The sequence below is a fragment of the Heterodontus francisci genome, chromosome 10, assembly GCF_036365525.1.
Source record: "Heterodontus francisci isolate sHetFra1 chromosome 10, sHetFra1.hap1, whole genome shotgun sequence".
NCBI classification, from domain to species: domain Eukaryota; kingdom Metazoa; phylum Chordata; class Chondrichthyes; order Heterodontiformes; family Heterodontidae; genus Heterodontus; species Heterodontus francisci.
In genome coordinates, this window is record NC_090380.1 from 75,927,200 (window position 1) to 75,952,932 (window position 25,733).

At 42.5% G+C, this 25,733-nt stretch overlaps 1 protein-coding gene across 1 annotated transcript in view; it reads left to right on the plus strand.

The window, feature by feature from the left end:
• Positions 1-25,733, plus strand: part of tmem39a (transmembrane protein 39A) — a 113,777-nt gene that overhangs the window by 82,815 nt on the left and 5,229 nt on the right. The window contains exons 4-8 of the mRNA XM_068040799.1: positions 4,793-4,876; positions 7,057-7,211; positions 15,323-15,650; positions 19,177-19,364; positions 20,813-20,933. Coding sequence (XP_067896900.1) covers positions 4,793-4,876; positions 7,057-7,211; positions 15,323-15,650; positions 19,177-19,364; positions 20,813-20,933 — 876 coding nt within the window. The remainder of the gene's footprint in view (positions 1-4,792; positions 4,877-7,056; positions 7,212-15,322; positions 15,651-19,176; positions 19,365-20,812; positions 20,934-25,733) is intronic.

Here is a 25,733-nt window from a genome sequence, read left to right on the forward strand (position 1 = left end):
ATCTATTCTAATCCCATTTTCCAGCACTTGGTCTGTAGCCTTGTATGCTATGGCGTTTCAAGTGCACATTCTAAATACTTCTTAAATGTTGTGAGGGTTCCTGCCTGTACCACCCCTTCAGGCAGTATGTTCCAGATTCCAACCACCCTGTGGAGTTTTTTTTATTCATTCATGGGATGTGGGTGTCGCTGGCCAGGCCAGCATTTATTGCCCATCCCTAATTGCCCTAACTGAGTGGCTTGCTAGGCCATTTCAGAGGGCATGTAAGAGTTAACCACATTGCTGTGGGTCTGGAGTCACTTGTCGGCCAGACCAGGTAAGGACAACAGATTTCCTTCCCTAAAGGACATTAGTGAACCAGATGGGTATTTACAACAATCGACAATGGTTTCATGGCCATCATTAGACTAGCTTTTTAATTCCAGATTTATTAATTGAATTCAAATTCCACCTTCTGCTGTGGTGGGATTTGAACCCATGTCCCCAGAGAAATACCCTGGGTCTCTGGGTTACTAGTCCAGTGACTGCCACTGCCTCTCCGGGTGAAAACATTTTTCCTCAAATCCCTTCTAACCCTCCTGCCCCTTACCTTAAATCTATGCCCCCTGGTTATTGACACCTCCGCTAAGGGAAAAAGTTTCTTCCTGTCTATTACTTGCCAATTCCCTGTTCCCTGTTATCAGTTCTGCAATCGCATCCTCCAAGGGTCCTAAACTCACTTTAACTACTCTCCTTTTATATACTTGTGGAAGCTCTTGCTGTTTGTTTTCTTATTTCTTGCCAATTTACTTTCATAATCAATTTTCTCCCTCTTTATTAGCTTTTAGTCATCTGCTGCTGGTTCCTAAAAAAAAAAAAATCCTCTGGCCTACCATTAGTTTTTGCCAGTTTATATGCTTTAGTTTTTGATTGGATACTCTATTTGACTGCCTTTGTTAACCACGGGTGGTTCATCCTGAGTCCTTTTTGACCGGGATAAATTTTTGCTGAGCGTTATGAAATATCTGCTTAAATGTCTGCCACTGCTCATCCACTGACCTTCCCCTTGGTCTATCTTCCCAACCCGCTTTAGACAACTCTTGCTTCATACCTCTGTAATTGTCCTTGTTTAAGTTGAGGCCACTGGTTTGAGACCCGAGTTGCTCGCCCTCAAACTGAATTTGAAATTCTACCATGTGATCGTTTAACCCCCCCCCCCCCCACAGAGGATCCTTAACTACGATATCTCTTATTAATCCTACCTCATTACACGTCATCTCCTAAAACAAAGGAGGTGTGAAGTAATCACATCCTGGTCCATTGTGTGATCACCAAAGGGAAGGAACCAGAATGTTTCCTAACAGGAGGTGGGAAGTGACATAGTTTTACCTTTTTTTCAAAAAAAGACAAAGGGCTGAAATTTACACCGCCCCCGTGGGTCGGATGGTGGCATGGGGGTGGCGTAAAATTGAGCGGGAGGCTCCGGGAGGCCTACCTGTCCCGCTTCCGCCTCCGACCAAGTTTACGGCATCGGGTGGGGGGTGGGAAATGGGCTGCCCGCCCGAGACCAATCAAGGCCCTTAAGTGGCCACTTAACAGCCACTTAAGGGCCCTCGCCCGCCTCCACGGGTATTTTACTCATGGCAAGCGGGCGTGCTGGGGACGTAAAAGGCTGCCCAGCGATAGCTGCCTGCCTTTCCGCCTCTCGGGGGGTGCCATGGCAATCAGGCACAGGGTGCCCGATTGAGGGCCGCTGCCCCCCCCAACCCCTCTCCCCAAACGACCACTCCAGCCTCAACAGGGAAGGACCGATTCCCCCTGGTGAGGCAACCTTAACTTACCTTCCCTCCAGGCTCCTTAGCGTCGGCTGGACTGTAGTCCTAGCAGTGGCCACTGCTCCAGGTGGCACTGATGGGACTAAGAGCTGCTGGCCACGGAGGCAGGATCTCCTCCCTCAAGTGGGTGAAGGTTCCACCTCGGGACAGTTAAAGCCCAGGGTTCCGTAAAATACGGGACGGATCCCCAGGCTAGGCGGAAGTGGGTTCGCCACCGACATTAAAGTCGGTGGCGATTTCCCGTCCGCCTAAGGTAAAATTCAGCCCAGAGAGAAAGCGACAGAGAGAGACTGACCCAGAAGGTGAAGCCACTTGTAAAGGCGATCCAGCACGCCAGAAAGCACATGCCCTGCTGAAAAATTTGACATCTAGATTATACAGCAGAGAGAGCTGAAAGTGATCCACTATCTTCAACAGAATCTTGAATTAAGAGAAAAATCTACAATCATCTCAGTCCTGCAACCATCTAGAACTTGAATCTCAAGAGAATTCAACAGGTTTATCGTAACCCTTTCCCCCACAAAAACCCACCTACCTACCTCTTTGTGTGTGTGTGTGTGTGTGTGTGTGTGTGTGTGTGTGTGTGTGTGTGTGTGTGTGTGTGTGTGTGTGTGTGAGCGAATGCATGAGTGGATGCGGTGGTGACAATTTCAGAATAAGGCCTATTGATCAATAAACAATTGACTTTGTTTTTACAAACCTACAAGAAAACCTTTCGATGTCTGTTTGAAAAATATAGCACCAAAGGGCTAAACTCTTAATACAAATACACTTGCTGCATTCAGGTGAGAAATTGAACAGTGGGAACCACCCATATCACGCCTCGTGGCCGTATTGTGACATTAGATTTGCCGAAACTGTCAACTTCCTCCACCCCCCCCCCCCCCCCCCCCCAATCCTAATGAAGTGTAATGAAATAATTGATCTGTTTACATGCTGTCAAAAAGCATATTTCAATTCTTTACCTAAATAAGAATATTTGAAATACTGAAGTAAATGCCAGTATGTAAAAGGATAGCAAGCAATTCCAGCTGGCCAGGAGCGGTATACTGGAGAAAATTTGGACTTGACGATATTAGAATTGTATTGAGCTGTACAGGAATAAACTAAAGATGCTGACAAGCCATTAACCTTGGAATTCAGACATAACTGCCATCTTTGTGTACTTTATAAACCTTAAGGAAGTGGCTCACCATTACAGTCTTCATTTATACAGTTCTTGGGCAATGCACCTTTTAAACTGCTTTTCCACAATATTTTAGTGAATTCACAGCAAAATATTAGACTTTACTAATTTCTCTATGCTTCGTTCCTATGAAAGTGACCTTAAACATGTCTGCTACATTAATACATTGATTCTAAATCTATAGATGAGTGAAAAATCATGTCCTAGGAATTGCTTCCATTGTTTTCATGGGCGTGTATTTTAGTTTCTACTTTGCCGGACAAATTTTGGGTGGCTTGTTTAAACCAAGGCAGAGGTTCTATGACACAACAAACCGGTGAGGACACAGAACAGTGTTGCATGTTGCAAGCCTTTTGATAATTTAAATCAAAGAGTAAGGAATTCATGGCTGGGTGTGGTATTTGTTGTTTACTTTTTTTAAGAGCATGCTATGGTTTTATTTTTTGACCAGTTTTATATTTGAGTAGTTGCAGTGTGTACATATAATGCATACTCAAGATTACAGGATTTTAAGGGAATGGGACTGACAGCATAGCTCCATGGAGAGCCGGCTTGGACTCCTTCTGTGCCGTACATGACTCTGAAGGCCAAACAAACTTTATTCCAAATTTGAGGAAATTCCAGTGTTGTACTTACATCAATCATAAATTTGTCCAAAATATATGCATGCATACTTTGCTGTTTTTTCTAATCACTGGGGTTGGAAAAAGTATGAGATAGCATTAGCCATATTAGCCACGAATCTTCAAAAGTGGCTACGGCAAAGCAAATTGACTGACTTACAACCCTCCAAGTTCTTTTAATGTGAATACCTTTTCAAGGCATTCATTTTAATCCTAAACTGTTTCATGGATTAATTTATTATGAACTTGATCAATTCCTGTTTTAAACATTTAAATAATTTTTAAAACTGTCTTTGTTTCAGCTCTGCTAACAAGAATTTTAATTCAAAGCACCTTTATTATATTGAATTAAGTACTCTTATGCAGTTCTGCAGCTTGAAAGAACAGCCAGTCAGCGAGTAACTCACCTCCTGACTCCCCAAAGCCTGTCCGCCATCTACAAGGCACAAGTCAGGAGTGTGATGGAATACTCTCTACTTGCCTGGATGGGTGCAGCTCCAACAATATTTGCCCGCTTGATTGGCACCCCATCTACAAACATTCACTCCCTCCACCGCCGACGCACAGTGGCAGCAGTGTTTACCATCTACAAGATGCACTGCAGCAATGCACCAAGGCTCTTTAGACAGCAGCTTCCAAACCCGCGACCTCTACCAACTAGAAGGAAGAGGGCAGCAAATACATGGGAAGACCACCGCCTGCAAGTTCGCCTCCAAGTCACACGCCATCCTGACTTGGAACTATATTGCCATTCCTTCACTGTTGCTGGGTCAAAATCCTGGAACTCCCTTCCTAACAGGGATGTACCTACCCCAAATGGACTGCAGCAGTTCAAGAAGGCAGCTCACCACCACCTTCTCGAGGGCAATTAGGGATGGGCAATAAATGGTGGTCTGGCCAGCGACACCCAAATCCCATGAATGAATTAAAAAAAAAAGTGGCTACACACTGTCAACCACTTATTGCCTTGCTTTGTTTCATGGGTTGCATTTCATAAAATGGTTGTTATGGCTTCTGTCTGGTCTGTCATATTCAGCAGGAGTGGTGGGGCTAATACTCTTTGTGAAATTATATCACTGCTTTAATGAACCAATCTGTGCAAAACCTTTTGTGTAATATCTTACTAGTGATCATTTTAGTTAACATTTAACTTTTCTTTCTTCTTAAAGAGCTTTCATCTGATTGATTATCACTTGGCAGCATTTATTACTATAATGCTGGCCCGGAGACTAGTGTGGACTCTCATTTCGGAGGTGAGTTTTGTATGTGGAAGTTTTTGCCATCTAAAACTGACTTTCTGGCTACCTTATGCCAGTGAACTGTGTGTATGCCTATCTCGGTGGAAGCTAGTACTTAGCCATAGCGTGTAAAAATTCTGTATGAATTGTAGTAAATTGTAAATGGCACAAATCAAATGTTATCTTTTTCCATATAATTTGGAAACTCTTCACTATTTGTGACCTGACCTCCTTGAGGGCATGAGTAGGTTTTACAACCAGTACCATCTACAAGATGCACTGCAACAGTGCACCAAGGCTCCTTAGACAGCACCTTCCAAACCTACGACCTCTACCAACTAGAAGGACAAGGGCAGCAAATACATGGGAACACCACCACCTGCAAGTTCCCCTCCAAGTCACACACCATCCTGACTTGGAACTATATCGCCGTCCCTTCACTGTCGCTGGGTCAAAATCCTGGAACTCCCTTCCTAACCGCACTGTGGGTCTACCTACCCCAAATGGACTGCAGCGGTTCAAGAAGGCAGCTCACCACCACCTTCCCAAGGGGAATTAGGGATGGGCAATAAATGCTGGCATAGCCAGTGACTCCCACATCCCATGAATGAATAAAAAAAAATTATCAATGATCTGGAATATCACTGATTAATTTTTCTAAGCATCAATGAGCCTAGTGTTTATGGGCAGGTGAGGGGTGTGGGTGGTTCCCGTCGTTAAACACCCAACTGACCACTATCGTATTTTGTTAAAATGATACTTTAGCCCAGGGTGTCTTTAGGGTCAAATAAACTGACAAATGACAGGTATTCTATTGGGTTAAAGAAGAATTTTTATTTTTAAATAAATCCCAAAATGATTGCAACCTCACTTATACACACATTCACCCACACATACCTACACAAGAATAGATAGAGAGAAAAGAGTAAGAGGTAGTTTAAATTTCCAAGTAAGGTAAGTGTTCATGGTTTACAGAAGATTATTGAGTCTTCTGGGAGGGGGAAATTTTTTTTAAAAGTTGCAGGTCTGATTATTCGCAGTCTTGTACTTGCGGACGTATTATAGCGCTCTAGTGGTTGTAATACAGCCCAAAGCTGGTGGTATGTAGTTTGTTACCTTCACAGATGGTTAGTCTCAAAATCACTTTGTGATATCTCTGCTGTGGTGGTTGTTCTTGGTCAGCAGGGTTCTTCCCTGCTGGATCCTTCCCGCTGGCTTTCTGTGATGTTGGCTTGATCTACCCCCCCCACCCCCACTCTCCAGAGGGCTACCTTCTAAGGTAAAAATCTCTCATTGGAATTTCTGTTAGGAGATGCATGGCCCTCTACCCTGTTGTGGGCACAAAATGGACCACGACCTAATATGGCTATCGTTTGATGTTTGAATGGGAGTCATTCTGTTATGATATTGCTTCACACCTTGTTCACATTGGTTTGGCTATGAGTTAGAATGTCTCCAGTATCCTCTGTTAATCCAGTCATGTCGATCAGAGTCATTAATATGCAATAGCTCCTTTCAGTTTCAAAGGGGTTCTCTCCAGAGTTATTTCAGGCGAGGTTAACAACCCTCAACTTTGCAGACGATTTTGTAGATTTCCAGTACAGGAGGGGGTTACATGGCCACTACTCCATTTTGACTGTGCATAAGTGTCCATGTTCTTATGATTTTGTTTAGCAGTTGACTTTTTAAATTCAGAATTCTTCCATTTCATTGTTTATTTCGTTACGGCTTCTTCTGTGTATGACACAAGTCTAATTCTAAAATTGCTAAAACTGATTGAGTATCCTACTAACTGATATTCCAGTATGTCAGCATGGTTTTTGTTGCAAATGATGCTTGCATCCCACTGAGGCATCTATTTCTATTCTAACATTTTCAGAGGTTTTAACAGTTGTCTGGTTCCTTGTTGGTTCTTTGAAAAGAATAATGCTACTGACATCGTTCATGTTTTTGCCTTGAATCTGCTAAGATAAATGATTTGCTGGTTTGATTGTGATTTTCTCCTCTCCATGGGCTGACTTCCAAGAAACAGCAGTACTTGTGCAAATATTCCAGCAGTAGCCATCTGCAGATTTTATGTACAGAATTGATGAGACTGGTTTTCTGCTTAACTGGGGTATAATTTTCCTACATTACTTAATTTACACATGATTCAAAGTTTGAATCTTGTCAATTAATGTAATTCTTCCTTGCAGGCATCTCAAACCAGTACAACCTCTATAATGTGGTACACTTTGTTGATAGTGGCTCGTTTGGTACTTCTGACGTTGTGTGGCTGGGTTCTGTGCTGGACACTCGTCAATCTTTTTAGGAATCATTCTGTGCTAAATCTCCTATTCCTCGGATACCCGTAAGTTTTCTTTTTATAAATATTTACTGCTGGCTAGTGAGAAAAAATGGTTGTTATATTATGACTTCTAAATGGCTTATGAAAATTTATATTTATACATCTTCCAGCTGTTTTTCTAAAGCAGTGTTAAAAGTTACAATGAGTAGTTCACCTAATTGTTATCCTCTCAAAATTCATTTAGCCTTATGTTGGGGGCAAATCCTCGAGGCACATTATAGGTGTCTAATGAAAGTGGCAGGACAATTTCAAGTTCACAGAATTGTTACAGCGCAGCAGGAGGCCATTCGGCCCATTGTGTCTACACTGGCTCTCCGAAAGAACAATTTACCTAGTTCCACTTCCCTGCCTTCTCCCCATAGCACTGCGCATTCTCCCTTTTCAGATAACAATCCAATTCCCTCTTGAATGCCTTGATTTGAACCTGCCTCCACCATAATGAACCAGTGTTGGCTGCTGCAAATTTCACTAAGCCCTTCAAGGTAGCAATTGATACTAGTGACCTGGGTGTCGGTGCAGTCCTGTTATAAGATGATGAATGAGACATAGAAAAGCCAGTGGGATACTTTTCCAAAATGCTGAATCAACACCAAAAGAGATATTCAACAGTGGAAAAAGAAACCTTGGCCTCATTACTAGCTCTTAAACATTTGAAGTCTATGTCCACCATGACTGTAGAGAAACACTGGTGTATACTGATCATCACCCCCTAGCCTTTGTGGAAAAATTCAAAAACCAGAATGCCAGATTATTTCGATGGAATTTACAATTGCAGCCTTATCATTTAAAGATTATCCATATTGCAGGGAAAAACAATGTAATTTCTGATACTTTGTTTAGAATTTAACCTGTCTGTGTACAAAGATGGTACAGGACACAACTGTCTTAGTTACAGGTAGAGTGAATGAGAATGAGTGTGTAAATGTGCTGTAATATTTTTTTCATAATTTTTTTCCACTCTTTGTAATGAAAAACATTTAAAAATGGTGTTTAATTCCTCCAGGAATGGAGGTTTTATGAAAGTTCTTCTACTTTTTAATATTTTTTGAGGATTCGTGTTTAAAAATTGTGGAAATTGATGCATTGGGAAGACTGGCCTTTGTTTTTTTTGTTTTCTGTTTCAAAACAACATTTACTGGATATCACATGTCTTGCGTTAAATAAACAATAGAAGCCTTGGTGACTAGGGGAGTTGTTTACAGAGAAGTGACATTTCAAGATTTATGGTGATCGAGTTGGTTTCATTTTGGAATATTGTGTTGTCACTTGGGTTTGTAGCCTGCTGAAACACCCAGCTTATCTTTTCTTCACTTCTCTGAGAAACCTGGAAAAAAAAAACTGGTGTGTAATAGCTGAAACACCTGATGCCACAATTCTCCAAGAAAGCCAGCCAGACTAATCCTTGACACAGCCTGAAGAGAGCTGCTCCAAAAAGATCCCAATGACAGCCGTCTGTGTGTATTTTGGATGCCAGAATAAAGGGACAACTGATATCATCCATATATTCGCCTTTTCCCTTAAAGAATTAACAAGTATTTGGCTGAAGTATTTTTTTTTGTCTTTTTTGTAAAGAGATCTCTACAGAGAAAACTTCTTTATTTTTTCTTTATCCAGTGTGTGTGTGTGTGTGTGAAGTTAATTTAGAAGGGAACTTTCATATTTCAACCTGTGTTTATAAGCTTTGCATCTTTATTGAATAACTCTAGTTTTATAATAAATTAATAATTTTGTTGGTATTAAAGAAACCTGGTTGGTGGATTTTATTCTGAAACTAAAATAGATAATGTATATAATTGGCCGCATTGATAACTGGATAAAACATTAAATGAATGCTGTGACCTGTGGAAAAGTGGAACTAGAGAAAGACAGTACATTCCTCCAGCCTCGGTCATAACAATAGAAAACAGCACAATTTGTATTTATTTAGCATCTTTAATGTTGTAAAACGTCCCAAGGTGCTTCATGGGAAGCACTGTCAAACAGAATTTGAAACTGAGCCACATAAGGAGATATTGGGGTATATGACCAAAAGCTTGGTCAAACAGGTAGTTTTTAAGGTGCATCCTAAAAGAGGAAAGTTAGTTTTGGTGGTGGAGAGGTTTAGGGAGGGAATTCCAGAGCTGAAGGCACGGCTGCTAATGGTGGAATGATTAAAATAGAGAATACTCAACAGGCCAGAATTAAAGGAGTGATATTTGAGGGTTGTGAGGCTGGAGGAGATCACGTAGATACAGAGGGATGAGGCCATGGAGGGATTTGAAAACAAGAGCGAGATTTTAAAATCAAGATGTTACTTAACCAGGAGCCAGTGTAGATCAGCAAGCACAGAGGTAATGGTTGAACGGGACTTGGTGCAACTTAGGACATGAACAGCAGAGTTTTGGATGACCTCAAATTTACAGAGGGTAGAATGTGGGAGACCAACCAGAAATGCATAGTAATAGCTAAGTCTGGAAGTAAGAAAGACATGATTGAGGGTTTCAGCAGTAGATGAGCTAAAGCAGGGATGGAGTCAGGCAAAGTTACAAAGGTGGAAATAGATGGTCTCAGTGATGACACTACCATTTGATCTGTGGTCGGGAGCTCACCTTGGGATCAAATATGACACCAAGGTTGCGAACAGTGATTAAGCCTCAATTTACCAGAGAGAGATGCAGTCAGTGGCTCGGGAATGGAGGTTGTCACTGGGACTGAATTCAATGGCTTTGGTTTTCCTAATATTTTGTTTGAGGAAATTTGTGCTCTTTTGGTACTGGATGTTGCACATGCAGTCTGATAATTGATACAGTGGTGGGAGTCAAGAAAGGTGGTGAGGTAAAGCTGGGTGTTGGCAGCATACATGAGGAAACTGATGGTGTTTTCAGATGGTGTTGTTGAGGTGCAGTATGTAAATGAGGAAATTGGAGGGAGCCAAGGATAGATCTGAGACAATGGAACAGGAGGAGAAGCCATTGTAGATGATTCTTTGGCTATGATTATACAGATAAGAATGAAACCACACATTCGCACTAGGCAGCAATTGCTGGCAACAGTCAGGAATGGAAGCCTTTTTGAGTTTTTTTTAAATTCCGTCAGCTTATCTAGAGCTCTAAAGCTGATTGTAGTGGCTCTAATGCTGTCCCACTTGATATCAGCTAGTTCATCAGAGCTGTGATCAAATCTGGAATCTTCTTGGTCGATATGTCTCGGTTGCTCACTGGTTAACCTTGCTAAATTCCAAAACGAGTTTTTAAGCTCGAGACACTAGGGGTGGATTAGGAACATAGGAAGATAGGAACTGGAGTAGGCCATTCAGCCCCTCGAGCCTGTCCCGCCATTCAATGAGATCATGGCTGATCTGCGGCCTAACTCCATATACCTGCCTTTGGCCCAAATCCCTTGATATCTTTGCTTAACAAAAATCTATCTCCGATTTAAAATTAACAACTGTTCTAGCTTCAACTGCTGTTTGTGGGAGAGAGTTCCAAGCCTCTACCACCCTTTGCATGAAGAAGTGCTTCCCAACACCTCTCCTGAACAGTCTGGCCCTAATTTTTAGACTATGCCCCCTAATTTTAGAATCTCCAACCATTGGAAACAGTTTATCTTTATCTAGCCTGTCTTTTCCTGTTAATATCTTGAAGACTTCGATCAGATCACCCCTTAACCGTCTAAATTCTAGCGAGAACGGGCCTAATTTGTGTAAGCTCTCCTCGTAACTCAAGCCTTTGGTCCAGGTATCATTCTTGTAAACCTTCGTTGCACTCCCTCCAAGGCCAGTATATCCTTCCTAAGGTGTGGTGCCCAGAACTGCTCACAGTACTCCAAGTGGGTCTAACCTGGATTTTGTACAGCTGCAGCATAACCTCTGTGTCTTTATACTCCAATCCTCCAGATATAAAGGCTTGCATTCCATTAGCCTCTTTGATTATTTTCTGCACTTGCTCATGGCATTTGAAAGATCTATGCACCTGAACCCCCAAGTCTCTTTGGACATCCACTGCACTTAACCTCTTTCCATTTAGAAAGTACCCTGCTCTATCCTTTTTTGGTCCAAAATGGATAACCTCACACTTGCCCGCATTGAAATCCATCTGCCACAGTTTTGCCCATTCACCTAGTCTGTCAATATCTCCTTGTAATTTTATGCTACCAGCTATACTGTTTACAATGCCGCCTAACTTTGTATCATCAGCAAATTTGAATATATGACTTGCTGTGCCATCATCCAAGTTGTTAATGAATAATTGAGGCCCCAACACAGATCCCTGTGGGACACCACTAGTCACATCCTGCCAATCAGAGTACTTACCCATTATCCCCACTCTTTGCTGCCTACCACTCAACCAATTTCCTAACCATGTCAATAATTTGCCTTCAACTACATGGGCTTCTACCTTAGTTTACAGTTTCTTCTGTGGGACTTTATCAAGTGCCTTCTGGAAGTCCATATTAATAACATCCATAGACATTCCCCTGTCCACTACCTTAGTCACCTTTTCAAAACTTTCAATGAGATTTGTCAGGCATTACCTCCTGTCATGAACCTATGCTGGCTGTCCCTGATTAGCTGAAATTTTTCTAGGTGTTCAGTCACCCTATCCTTGATTATAGACTCCCTCAACTTCCCCAATGCAGATGTCAGGCTAACTGGTCTGTAATTTCCTTGGCTCCTCCTTTCACCCTTCTTGAAGAAGTGGAGTGACGTGTAACTTTCCAATCCAAAGGGACCACTCCTGAATCTAGGGAACTCTGAAAGACTATAGTTAGGGCATCTACAATGTGCTCCCCTACTTCCTTTAACACCCTCGGATAGAAACTGTGGTCAGGTCCTGGGGATTTCTCACTCTTTAGTTCCATTAATTTCCTTGTTACTGATGTTTTACTTACGTTAATTGTATTAAGTCCCTGTCCCCTATCAGCTATTCATTTTTTTGGGACTTCTGGCAAGTTATCCTCCTTTTCAACTGTAAATACTGAGGCAAAGTAATTGTTCAACATGTCTACCATTTTGCCCCATTATCAATGACAATATCTCCATTTTCAGCTTTTAGTGGGCCTACATTGCTCTTGACCACCCGTTTTCCCTTTATGTAACTATAAAATTTCTTATTGATTTTGATGTCCCTTGCAAGTTTCCTTTCATAACCCCTTTTAGTAGGTCTTATAGTAGGTCTGTGCTGCGTTTTGCATTTCTGTAAGCCCTTTCTTTTAGTTTTATACTATCCCTAATCTCTTTAGTTGGCCCTGGCTGTTTTTTCTGTGAAGTGGAGCTTTTTCCTCTCGGGTATATACTCGCTCTGTATTTCGTTAAATGTTTCTTTAAATATTCTCCACTGTTCTTCAGTTATTAGACTCATTAACAGATCTTCCCAGTTTAACGTGGACGGTCTCTGTCTCATCCCCGTTAAAGTCAGCCTTACCCAATTCTAAAATTCTAGTCGCTGATTCGTGCTTTTCACTTTCAAACGCTACCTTGAATTTGATCAGGTTGTGATCACTATTTGATAAATGTTCACGCACAGTTAGGCTACTAATTAAATTTGGCTCATTACTCATAACTAAATCTAACATTGCCTGTCCCCTTATTACATCTAGGATATATTGCTGTGGGAAACTATCCCGGACACATTCCAGAAATTCACTACCTTTCTGACGGGTGCTTGTCTGCCTCTCCCAATCTATGTGTGTTAAAATCCCCCATTAATACTACTCTGCCTTTGTTACACACTTGCCTAATTTGTGCATTCATACAATCTAACTCCTCAGAACTACTTATACACAACACCTGTTACAGTTTTAGATCCTTTTCTGTTCCTCAATTCCACCCATATGGTCTCCACTGGATGCTTTCCCCTCATTATATCCTCCCTCACCAATGAGGTGATAGTCTTTCTAATCAGTAAGGCTACTCCAACCCCTCTGCCATTTTGCATGTCCCTCCTGTAGACTTTATAACCAGGTATATTTAGTTCCCACTCCCGACCATCCTGCAGCCACATCTCCGCAATGGCCACCACATCATAATCTTCCATTTGAATTTGCGTCTGCAGCTCATCTAGTTTATTCCTTACATTCCGTGCATTTGTATATAGAACTCTTATTTGGGCTACACCTCCTAACCTGCCCCTGATGCTTTATTCGCCTGTTTATTATTTCTCTCCTGGTTTAACCAGTGTACTACCTGCAGTTTTGCCATTACCTGCAGTTCCTGAAGTCGGGTCCCTGACTGTTTCTTTACTCTCTACCCAATTATTTGTTTTTGAAACTGTATTGACTACCTCTGAGGCCTCCCCCCCCCCCCACTATTTACTAGTTTAAAGCCCTTGTGACCACCCTATTTATCCTTTCTGCTTTCTGGTCCCAGATCGGTTCACGTGGAGCCCATCCCAACGGTACAGTTCCCCCCTGTCCCAATACTGATGCCAGTGCCCCATGAAATGGAACCCTTCTTTTCTACACCACTCCTTTAGCCACATGTTTACTTCCCTAATTTTCTTATCCTTATGCCAATTCGCACGTGGTTCGGGTAATAATCCAGAGATTATCACCCTTGAGGACCTGTTTTTTAATTTTGTTCCTAGTTTCTGATAATCCCCAAACAGGTCCTCTTGCCTAGTCTTGCCTATGTTGTTTGTCCCAATGTGGACCACAACAACTGGATCCTCCCCCTCCCTCTCCAATATCCTTTCAAGCTGGTTGGAGATGTCCCTCACTCTGGCACCGGGTGGGCAACATACCATGCGGGACTCTCGGTGCTGCTTACAAAGGATGCTATCAGTACCCCTAATTATGGAATCCCCTACCACTAATACTTTTCTTTTTGCTCCCCCCGCTTGAATGGCCGCCTGTACCATGGTGCAGTGGTCAGTTTGCTCATCCTCCCTACAGTCCTTTTCCTCATCCACACAGGGAGCAAGTACTTTGTACCTGTTAGACAAGGTCAAGAGCTGAGGCTCCTCCATTGCTGAATTCAGGATCCCTCTACCTGCTTCACTTGCAGTCACACCCTCCTGTCCCTGACCACTGGCCAAATTTGAGATACTTAATCTATGGGGTGTGACTGCCTTAAGCACAGTGTCCAGGAACCTCTCCCCCTCCCTGATGGGCCGCAGTGTCTGAAGCTCGGACTCCAGCCCATCAACTCTGAGCCGAAGTTCTTCGAGCTGCAAGCACTTGCTGCGGATGTGGTCACTGTGGCTCGTAATGGGATCTACCAGCACCCACATCATGCAGCTATGGCACATCACCTGCCCTGCCATCTCTACTTTACTTTAGCTAATTAGTTTTTCAAATTTAGTCCTGATTCCGTACCAGTTTTCCTGTGACGTCACTTTTTTCAGATTTTCCTCAGTTTCAGTTGGAACACTGAAGCAGTGAAAGCAGCTCCATCCCTCCGGGTCCGCTCTACCTCCGCTCCCCGGTGACTAGCCCGCGATATTCCCGAGGTATGTTATTTATACCCACAGCTCCAATGCTCCGCCCCTCCAGGTCCGCTCTACCTCCGCTCCCCGGTGACCCAGCCGCGACATCCCCGAGGTACGTTATTTATACTCTCCGCTCCGATGCTCCGCCCCTCCGGGTCCGCTCTACCTCCGCTCCCCAGTGACTAGTTTACAATTATTGAAGGTGGAACACACAAAGAGCTGTGAGAATGAAAGTTAATTTATGAGTAGAACTATGTATGAGATGATAATGCAAATAAACCTCTATTGTGCACGGAATATAACTTACAAGTCAACCAAAGTTGTGTTACGAGCCTATTAGCTATATCCGCATCCTTGTATCTGCAGACAAAAATTGTTAGAAGCCTGAATCTCTTTGTGCTGTGAAAACTTATTGAAACTTCTTTTTTTATGATGGCGGGATGGAAGAGGTAAAATGTGATTTAGACAAGACACGTATTAAATAATGGTCATGGAATTTTTTGCTTTTTTACTAAATCTAGCACATAATAGTGGCTTGGTTTTTAAAGTGAAGAATAATATATGAGAAGTACTTGTACTGCAAAGTACTTCTTTCCTAATGTAAACGAGGAATATTACAGATTGCTCATAAACTTTTTGTCTACTTTTAACAGGATGACAAATTTTTTATTTCTGTCGCTGATTCTGGTTTGTTCCCTTCCTTTTCAGATTTGGTGTTTATGTGCCACTGTGTTGCTTCCACCAGGAAAATCGGACTCAACCATTACCAGCAGATTGTGGCTTCCTGTTAAATGAGCAGCTGGAAACAGTCATTGTCAGGCCAAAGGACTTCTTCACACTCCTCCGAGAGTCATTCAGAGAACAGTTTAATAACCCAACCTCCATCCCCGCTCACACTTGCCCACTCTCCCCAGATCTTATTCGAAACGAGGTTGAATGTCTGAAAGCAGATTTTAATAAAAGGATAAAAGAGGTTCTCTTCAATTCCCTGTTTAGTGCCTACTATGTAGCATTTTTGCCTCTTTGTTTTGTTAAGGTGAGTTTACCCCCGGTTTTCTTCCTCCCAACACAAGTGACTTTCTACGTTGTATATACCTACTGACATGGGTAGAACAGAGGTTCCATATTACCTACTCTAAATCAGATTAGTGAAGGAGGCTGAATTTAAGCAAATGCTAAGTGTTCATAGCCTTGTCCTACCTGTGCAGAGTTTCATCCACGTCAAATAGACAAGTGGAGAGTTGTTTCTGGCCTGTTCTTTACTGCCAGACTATCTACCAAGTTAGCCTTGTTTATTTTATTTCCTCCCAGTTTTAATGAACTCTACTTGCAAGTGAAAGTCTATAAACATGGATCTCATCATTCTAATGGGAATCCAGACTCATTTCTGCAGCCAATAATCTACTTTCCCACCTACATATAGACCACTGTAATGTTTATGCACAAAGAAATTGTTTAATATTTTTAAATGAGTTGTTAAATTTTGAAGTGGAAATATTTAACTTGTATGCCAACCACCCCAAAACAAAGCAACAATTGCAAAAAATTAATTTACAAAATATAAATATCTCTGCTTATAACCCCTGACAATAATTATCTTTGGTCACTTCCAGTAAAGAAAGAAGAAATATACTTGTATTTCTATAATATCTTTCAGTATCTTAAGATGCTCTAAAGTTCTTTACAGCCAGTGAATACCTTTGGTGTGTAGTCATTATTGTACAGAAATGTGACAGCCAATTTGCACACAGTAAGGTTCCACAAACAGCAATGTGAGAATGACCAGATTTTTTAAAATGTTGCTTGAGAGGAAAAATATTACCAAGGACACCAGGGAGAAATCCCCTGATCTTTGAAATCATACCATAGGATCTTTTACATCCGCCTGAAAGGGCAGACGGGGCCTCAGTTTTATGTCTCATTCAAAAGACTGCACCTCCCGACAGTATAGCATTCCCTCTGGACTGTACTGGAGTGCCAGATTATGTACTCATGTCTCTAGGGTGGGACTTAAACCCACATACTTCTGACTGGGCAAGAATTCTACCACCAAGCCAAAGCTGACCATGTACCAAACGTCTTGTGCTATCTGAGTGGAAGTGTATGATAGAACCAATTCCATGGAGGAAACACTATAGTTAGATAGGGAAAGTACTCTCTGCAGTCGCCGATTAACAGCTGCAAATATGATTAGACCAAACATTTTGCTTTGCGGCCATGTTGTACGAGTCATTGGGAATGTAACAAGCTGAACATAAATATTAGATATTGCTAGTCAAGGTATTTTATATTGAAGATCTTTACACTGGTCATTCTAATTTGGAACCAGTTTCTAAAGCCGTTTATGTAATTTTACTTCTGAAACGCTGCAAAACACTTTTGAAGTGACCAACCAGAAAGCTTGGGAAGAATTCATGTAGAACGACCTATTCAATCCATTTTAGTAGCAACAAAAAGATTGAGATATCAAAGCAAAACAACACCTTGCTTAAAGGACACACAAGCCCAGAGACAGCCAAGCCAACCTGAGCACCAGGAAGCAAGCAACAGACCCCACAGATTAGGTGCAGTTTCTATTTTTTATGCGGACACCAGTAAAATACTTCATGAAAACTAATGTCTGTATGAGACTGGAGCAACAAATATGTTATTTTTTTTAATCCAGCTGCGTGGCTCAGAATATATTGTCTGCACTTTCATAAATTAGCACATTGATTCACCAGAATGCTAGTCGAATAGCTTAGTTTTGTCTTTTCTTTAAATTTCTATTTTCACTCTTCTCAACTCATGAAGCTAGTGACCTGTCTTGTAGTAATTCCCAGGCTATGATGGCCTTCAGCACCTTGCCCAGATGGCCATTGTTATGTAAAGTTTGCCAGTGAATGATAGGTTATTTGACTGCGAGGATGTGCAATTTTAGTGTCCATATCTAAAGAAGGATATACTCGTCTTACAGGGAGTGCAACAAACATTCACTAGACTGATTCCTGGGATGAAGGGATTGTCCTCTGAGGAGAGATTGAATAGACGAGGGCCTTTATTCCCTAGAATTTAGAAGACTGAGAGGTGACCTCATTGAAACATAAAATTCTTAAGGGGCTTCACAAGGTAGTTGCTGGAAGGACATTTTCATTGACTGGGGCATCTAAAACTAGGGGTCACAGTTTCAGAATAAAGTTACAGCCATTAGGACTGAGATAATAAATTTCTCCATTTGTGAATCTTTAGCATTCTCTATCCCAGAGGGCGGAGGATGCCTGGTCATTAAGTATATTCAAGACAGATTGGTAGATTTTTAGAAATTGAGGGATAAGGGGATCGTGTGCGAAGGTGGAGTTGAGGTAGAAAATCAGCCATGATCTTATTCAATGGCAGAGCAGACTCAAAGGGCCGAATGGCCAACTCTTGCACCTATTTCTTATGTACTTGCTTCCTAAACTTGAACTGGGTCTAGATCTGTATGGCCAGTGCCCACGCCACTGAGCTAGAGGTGGGGGAGTGCAGCAGTGGGACTGTTTGTTGTTGGCTGTGAGAAAATGCTGTTTTCCAGCAATGTCTGCCTTGCTATCTACATTTGAAAATTTGCATTAAGTTGTAATGATACCATTAAATTTATTGGAAAATGCAAGTTACTCTTAAAGTATTTGTTTAAACAAGTAATTTACAATGTTAAACACACCACTTCTTCAAGCTTCTGGATTTAGGGAGGTTTTAAAATGACAGGGAGACTCTGTACCAGCAGTTTAGGTAGAAATGAAAAATGGGGTTTCATCATTTTTTCCAGTTTTTCTCCTTTTTCTTCTCCTGAAAGCAGTAGATTCAGCATCAAAGATGGCAGCAGCCCCATTGCCTCATCTTTAACCATTCTTTGTGAGAGTATCGACATCCCGTTCGAACATGAAGGCCAATACAACTTAGCCTGTTCTTGAAGTGACTTTGTGCTGGCAATGATCCCGAGTGGGAATCTTGGCTGATTCTTTTTGCCACAGCATTCTCCTCCCCTCCCACCTTCATTTAATAAAAAAATCTCAAGCTGCTGTAACTGTTTAAAACTGCCCAGTGGAGGCCTATTAACTCAGTGCAGCTCAGGAATCAAACCAGGAACTGTCTGATCTATATAGTACAGAAACACCTCATTGAGTAGGTCTTATTTTCCTTCCTAATTTAGTTGTGTATTGTGGGAAAGAAACTGTACAAGAATGCATCAGACCTGTAGTATAGATGCTGTTTCCAAACTATCCTTGTAAACCACCTGGGTTAGATTTTGCCAAATAATCATTTTATTTGCAGTCAGAAGCCAATTACCTGAACTGGCTAGATCTCCAAACCTGCTCTGTATTAAATTCATATTGTGTAATGCAACAGTAGAATTAATGTGCGATCGCGTGTTCTAATTATTCAGGTTTCTAGATGTGTGTTTCTCAAACTTTGGAAAAACTGTATCCCACTGTTTAAGTAGTTGCCGAAAACTCAGTGGCTAAACATCTATCTGTTCAGAGTTGTTCTTGAAGCTTTGATGTTTAAAACCTGACACTCACTCACTCACACTCTCTCTCTCGCAGAGTACACAGTACTATGACATGCGGTGGTCCTGTGAGCATCTCATAATGGTTTGGGTTAATGCCTTTGTGATGTTGATGAGCCAGCTGCTGCCACCCAGGTATTGTGATCTACTCCATAAATCAGCTGCTCATCTGGGGAAATGGCAGAAGATGGAACCTGGTTCTTACAGTAACACGCCACAACACATGTATGTATTTTCATTTAGCTCCACTTACATAACCTGGCTATAGCTTCATGTACTAATTGAAAACATTAAACAGGCCAGAAAATGCCTCCATGGTTTAATGCTGGCAGATTATAGACTAGTATTGGAAAACTAAATAGTAAAGCCAATGACACCATGATACTTTAAAATAAACTTCTAGTCGCGTCTATTCGTGTGATGGTTGCTTAATTTAGTTAATTTGAATGGCAAAAACTGACTCTGTAGGCATTAAATTCTTATTTAAGGATCAGTGAGACAGTGGATATGTTAACTTGCCTGTTTATGTAAGCCTTTATTTTAATACTTAAAAAGCATGGCAATATCCCATGCACTACAGTTTGAACAGAAAACCACATTCTTCCTACTGTACATAATATATTACACAAGACATGTTTTGAAATCATACTCATGACTGGTTCTCTAAAGTATAGTGGGTAATTCGCTGAGTCAAAGTTGATTATATTATATATTTGGAGGGCAACAGAAAGATGGTGTGTTTCTTTTAATCTGCCTTAAGTTTAATTAGATTAATTAGCCAAATAAGATGCCTCATTCTATTTACCTAAAGACCTTGGACTAATTAGCTGGAAAATCTGAGAAACAAAACCTGAAAATTCTGGAAACACTCAGCAGGTCTGGTAGTATCTGTGGTGAGGGAAATGGTTAACATTTCAGGTTTATGACGTTTTATCAGAACTGGAAGGTGGTAGAAATAAGTGGCTTTTGATCAATTTGGAGCCAGAGAAAAGGTCGGTGGGGTGCCAGGGAAGCAAAAGAAGAGGTCTGTGGGAGAGTGGAGGGATAGGTTGCACTTTTCTTTCAGTGCAATTTGCCTGAAATTAACAAAAACAATGCAAAAAAGAGTGGAATTTCACAATATGACACAACTGGTCATATCCCAGATAAAATTAATCGCCATGGCGAGTTTTCATGAATTGTGCCCGTTTGTGGGCCATCAAGGAGGCTCTTAAAGTTAAGCTGTTTTTTTAGGTGCATGAACACTAAATTTAAAAGCTTTTGAATTTTTTTTGTTTACTAAAACTGACTAATGTACACCAATATAACTAGTAAATGGTTCTGTAGGGATTTAAAAATTATTTTCAGTTACTTAAAATCAGGTTACTCACAGGTGGTGGACTAAATGCTTTTTGCGATAAACCCATTTTCAACTGTATTAATCAAACTGCACCTTAAATACATCAACGAATACCTTTTAAAGCAAAATGTATTTAAGTTCTAAAACGCTGCCCAACTTTGCTGGTTCATAGCAGATTTTATGATTGCCAATATGCAAATGAGTGCAGAAACTTGAGAGGAAGAAACATTTCTCAAAACTAGTGCAGTTTGTGCCCGGATTGCCGATTGCACCCAAATTGGATGTGGTGTTGTCTTACATTGTGCGATGTAAACTCGTTTAATTTTCCCCTCAGATGGTCTGAAACTACAATTTGGCCACAGGGTGTGCTGGTACGACACAATCGATGCCTTTATAAAGCTGTAGGACCTTATAATGTAGCAGTGCCTTCTGATGTTTCACACGCCAGATTTTATGTAAGTAATTGTTGCTGCTTTCGAAGTCATTCTTTAAGGTCGAGGAATAGGTGTCTTGGGGATTAGAATGTTAAATGAACTTTACACTGCACTGAGTTCAAACACATTAGTGGAACGCATTAAATGCATTGTTAAATTTGTGAATGAACACTGTTTAAATACACTGCATCACCCAGCCCCAAGGTCCAATTGGTTAATGGAGATCTTAGTTTCCCTTTTTTTGCTGTATTCACAGAGTGAAAGAACTGTATTCTGTTGCATTGTAACATTCAGTTCCCAACTGAGACAATTTTCATTCCTTTAATCCAACCGACTTTAACCAGTCAGTTGTTAGTGAAGTTCTGTGCTGGATGTTCCCAGTGTATTTTGTAAATCTTGTCTCATGGTATAAATCCATTACTTCACTGCTGAGATGAAGAATAGTGCAAAAGCACTGGTAAAACTGCTTTTTTAAAAATCATTCACAGAGTGCAGATATCACAGGCATGGCCAGCATATATTCACCTTGCGAAGGTGGTGGTGATCCACCTTCTTAAGACACGGCAATCAATGTGATGAAGGTACTCTCAGTGCTGTTAGTTCTTAGTTCCAGGATTTTGAACCAGTGATGATGAAGGGATAGCAATTTATTTTCAAGTCAGGATGGTGTGCATTTGGTGGTGGTGTTACCATGTGTTTGCTGTCCTTGTCGCTCTTGGGGGGTGTAGGTCACAGGCTTAGGAGGTTCTGTCAAAGAAGCCTTGGCGAGTTGCTGCAGCGCATCCTGTTAAAGCTACACTCTGCAGCCACAGTGCATCGATGATGGAGGGAGTGAAGGTTTAAGGTGGTGGATAGGGTGCCAGTTAAGCAGTTTGCTTTGTCCTGGATAGTGCCAAACCTCTTGAGAGTGGAAGCTATATTCATTCAGGCAAACAGGGAGTATTTCATCACACCTGACTTGTGCCTTGCATAGGGTGGAAAAGCTTTGGGGAGTCTGGAGGCAAGTCACTCATTGTAGAATACCTAACCTCTGAGCTGCTGTTTTAGCCACTGTATTTATGTAGCTGGTCCAGTTATGTTTATGGTCAATGGACAATCCCAAGATGTTGATGGTAAGGTATTTAATGGTGATACTGTTGAATGTCAAGGGGAGATGGTTAGACTCACTCTTGCTGGAGTTGGTCATTGCCTGGCGCTTGTGTGGCATGAACATTACTTGTCACTTATCAGTCTGAGCTTTCACGTTGTCCAGGTCTTGCTGCATGCGGGTATGGACTGCTTCATTATCTGAAAAGTTGCGAATGGAATTGAACACTGGGCAATCATCATTGGTTCTCTCTCTCTACCTGCTGCAGGGCCACTCTTTTTCTATTCATTCATGGGAGGTGGGCATCGCTGGCTAGGCCAGCATTTATTGCCCATCCCTAATTGTCCTTGAGAAGGTGGTGGTGAGCTGCCTTGAACCGCTGCAGTCCATGTGGGGTAGATACACACACGGTGCTGTTAGGAAGGGAATTCCCGGATTTTGACCCAGGAACAGTGAAGGAACGGCAATATGGCTCTAAGTCAGGATGATGTGTGGCTTGGAGGGGAACTTGCAGGTGGTGGTCTTCCCATGCATTTGCTGTCCTTGTCCTTCTAGGTGGTAGAGGTCGTAGGTTTGGAAGGTGCTAAGGAGCCTTGTTGAGTTGCTGCAGTGTATCTTGTAGACACTGCTGCCACTGTGCGTCAGTGCTGGAGGGAGTGAATGTTGAAGGTGGTGGATGGGGTGCCAATCAAGCGGGCTGCTTTGTCCTGGATGGTGTTGAGGTTCTTGAGTGTTGTTGGAGTTGCACCCATCCAGGCAAGTGGAGAGTATTCCATCACACTCCTGACTTGTGCCTTTTAGATGGTGGATAGGCTTTGGGGAGTCAGGAGGTGAGGTACTCGCCACGGGATTCCTAGCCTCTGATCTTCTCTTGTAGCCACGGTATTTATATGGCTACTCCAGTTCAGTTTCTGGTCAATGGTAACACCGAGGATGTTGTTAGTGGGGCTTTTAGCGATGGTAATGCCATTGAATGTCAAGGGGAGATGGTTAGATTCTCTCTTGTTGGCGATGGTCAATGCTGGCACTTGTGTGGTGCGAATGTTACTTGCCACTTATCAGTCCAAGCCTGGATATTGTCCAGGTCTTGCTACACGTCTACACAGACTGCTACAATATCTGAGGAGTCGCGAATGTTGCTGAACACTGCGTAATCATGAGCGAACATCCCCACTTCTGACCTTATGATTGAAGGAAGGTCATTGATGAAGCAGCTGAAGATGGTTGGGTCTAGGACACTACCCTGAGGAACTCCTGCAGTGATGTCCTGGAGCCGCGATGATTGACCTCCAACAACCACAACCATCTTCCTTTGTGCTAGGTACGACTCCAACCAGCAGAGAGTTTTCCCCTGATTCCCATTGACTCCAGTTTTGCTGGGGTTCCTTGATGCCATACTCGGTCAGATGCTGCCTTGATGTCAAGGGCAGTCACTCTCACCTCACTTCTGGAGCTCAGCTCTTTTATCCATGTTTGGACCAAGGCTGTAATGAGGTCAGGAGCTGAGTGGCCCTGGCGGAACCCAAACTGAGCATCACTGAGCAGGTTATTGCTAAGCACGTGCCACTTGAAAGCACTGTGGACGAAACTTTCCGTCACTTTACTGATGATCGAGAGGTAGACTGGGGCGATAATTGGCTGGGTTGGACTTGTCTGCCTTTTGTGTACAGGACGTACCTGGGCATTTTCCACATTGCTGGGTAGATGCCAGTGTTGTAGCTGTACTGGAGCAGCTTGGCTAGAGGCACGGCAATTTCTGGCGCACAGGTCTTCAGTCCTATTGCCGGAATGTCGTCAGGGCCGTAGCCTTTACAGTATCCAGTGCCTTCAGTCGTTTCTTGATATCACGCAGAGTGAATCAAATTGGCTGAAGACAGGTATCTGTGATGCTGGGAACTTCTGGCTGAGGATTATTGCAAATGCTTCTACCTTATCTTTTGCACTGATGTGCTGGGCTCCTCCGTCTTTGAGGATGGGGATATTTGTGGAGCCACCTCCTCCAGATAGTTGTTTAATAGTCCACTACCATTCACAACTGGATGTGGCAGGACTGCAGAGCTTAGATCTGATCTGTTGGTTATGGGATCGCTTAGCTCTGTCTATCGCGTGCTGCTTGCGCTATTTAGCATGCAAGTAGGCCTGTGTTGTAGCTTCACCAGGTTGACACCTCATTTTGAGGTATGCCTGGTGCTACTCCTGGCATGCCCTCCTGCACTCTTCATTGAACCATGGTTGGTCCCCCATCTTGATGGTAATGGTAAAGTCAGGGATATGCCGGGCCATGTGGTTACAGATTGTGGTTGAGTACAATTCTGCTGCTGCTAATGGCCCACAGCGCCTCATGAATACCCGGTTTTGCATTGCTAGATCTGTTCGAAATCTATCCCATTTAGCACAGATGGTAAGTGCCACACAACACGATGGAGGGTATCCTCAATGTGAAGACGAGAGTTTGTCTCCATAAGGACTGCAGTGGTCACTCCAGCCAATACTGTCATGGACAGCTGCATCTGCAGCAGGCAGATTGGTGAGGATGAGGTCAAGTATATTCTTCTCTCTTGTTACCCTCAGCACCTGCTGCAGACCCAGACTAGCAGCTATGTCCTTTAGGACTCAGCCAGCTCGGTCAGTCGTGGGGCTATCGAGCCACTCTTGGTGATGGACATTGAAGTCCCCTACCCAGAGTACGTTCTGCGCTCTTGCCACCCTCAGTGCTTCCTCCAAGCGGTGTTCAACCTGGAGGAGTACAGATTCATCAGCTGAGGGGGAGGGCGCGGCAGTGGGTGGTAATCAGCAGGAGATGATTTCCTTGCTCATGTTTGACCTGATGCAATGAGACTTCATGGGTTCCGGAGTCGATGTTGAGGTCTCCCAGGGCAACTGCATACCACTGTTCTGCCACCCTCTGGTGGGTCTGTCTGCTGGTGGGATGGGACAGGACATCACCCTGGGATGGTATTGGAGGAGTGTGGGACGTTGGTTGAAAGGTATGATTCTGTGAGTATGACTGTCGGGCTCTTCTTTTCATATTACTGTCATGTTGAGTGTCAAAACTGTTATACATTTAGCCACTCATAACTGGTCTCGGCTGCACGATTCCTAAAGTTAGCATATAATCAAGTCTCGTCAGGAGTATTTTCAGTTGTCATTTTATTTCAAGTTTTAATAATGTTAAAGTGACTGTCAAAATTGACAAATAGTGTTCAACAGCTCTGACGTGGTAGATTGATTGCTGAGGAGTAATTTAGTAAAGCATGAGAGACATTGGATGGTGGCGTGGTCTCATTAAACATCCTGCAACACTGCTTTCAATACAATGCTTGCCATACATATTGCTTCATTCTGCACTACAAGTAATTGCTTTTGTGTTGCACCTGAACAGCAGTGTTTCTAACCTTTATGCGCAATGGACTGGATGTTATTTCTCTGGCGGGAGTTCCTCCGGGAAGTCTGTTTGGTGAACGATCTTCAGCTCCTTCATTAATGACCTTCCTCCACCTCATCACAGGATCAGGAGCGACGTTGTTTGCCAAAGATTATACTGTGATCCGTTCCACTTACAATTCCTCTGATAATTCAGCAGGACAACAACAGGCTTGGACTAAGGAGTGGCAGATAATGTTCACACTACTTAAATGCCAAGCAATGACCATCTCAAAGAAGAAAAGGTGTTGCCATTGCCCCTGACCTTTGATCCCACCACGATTGCCAAGACTCCCAGGAACAACCTCCTG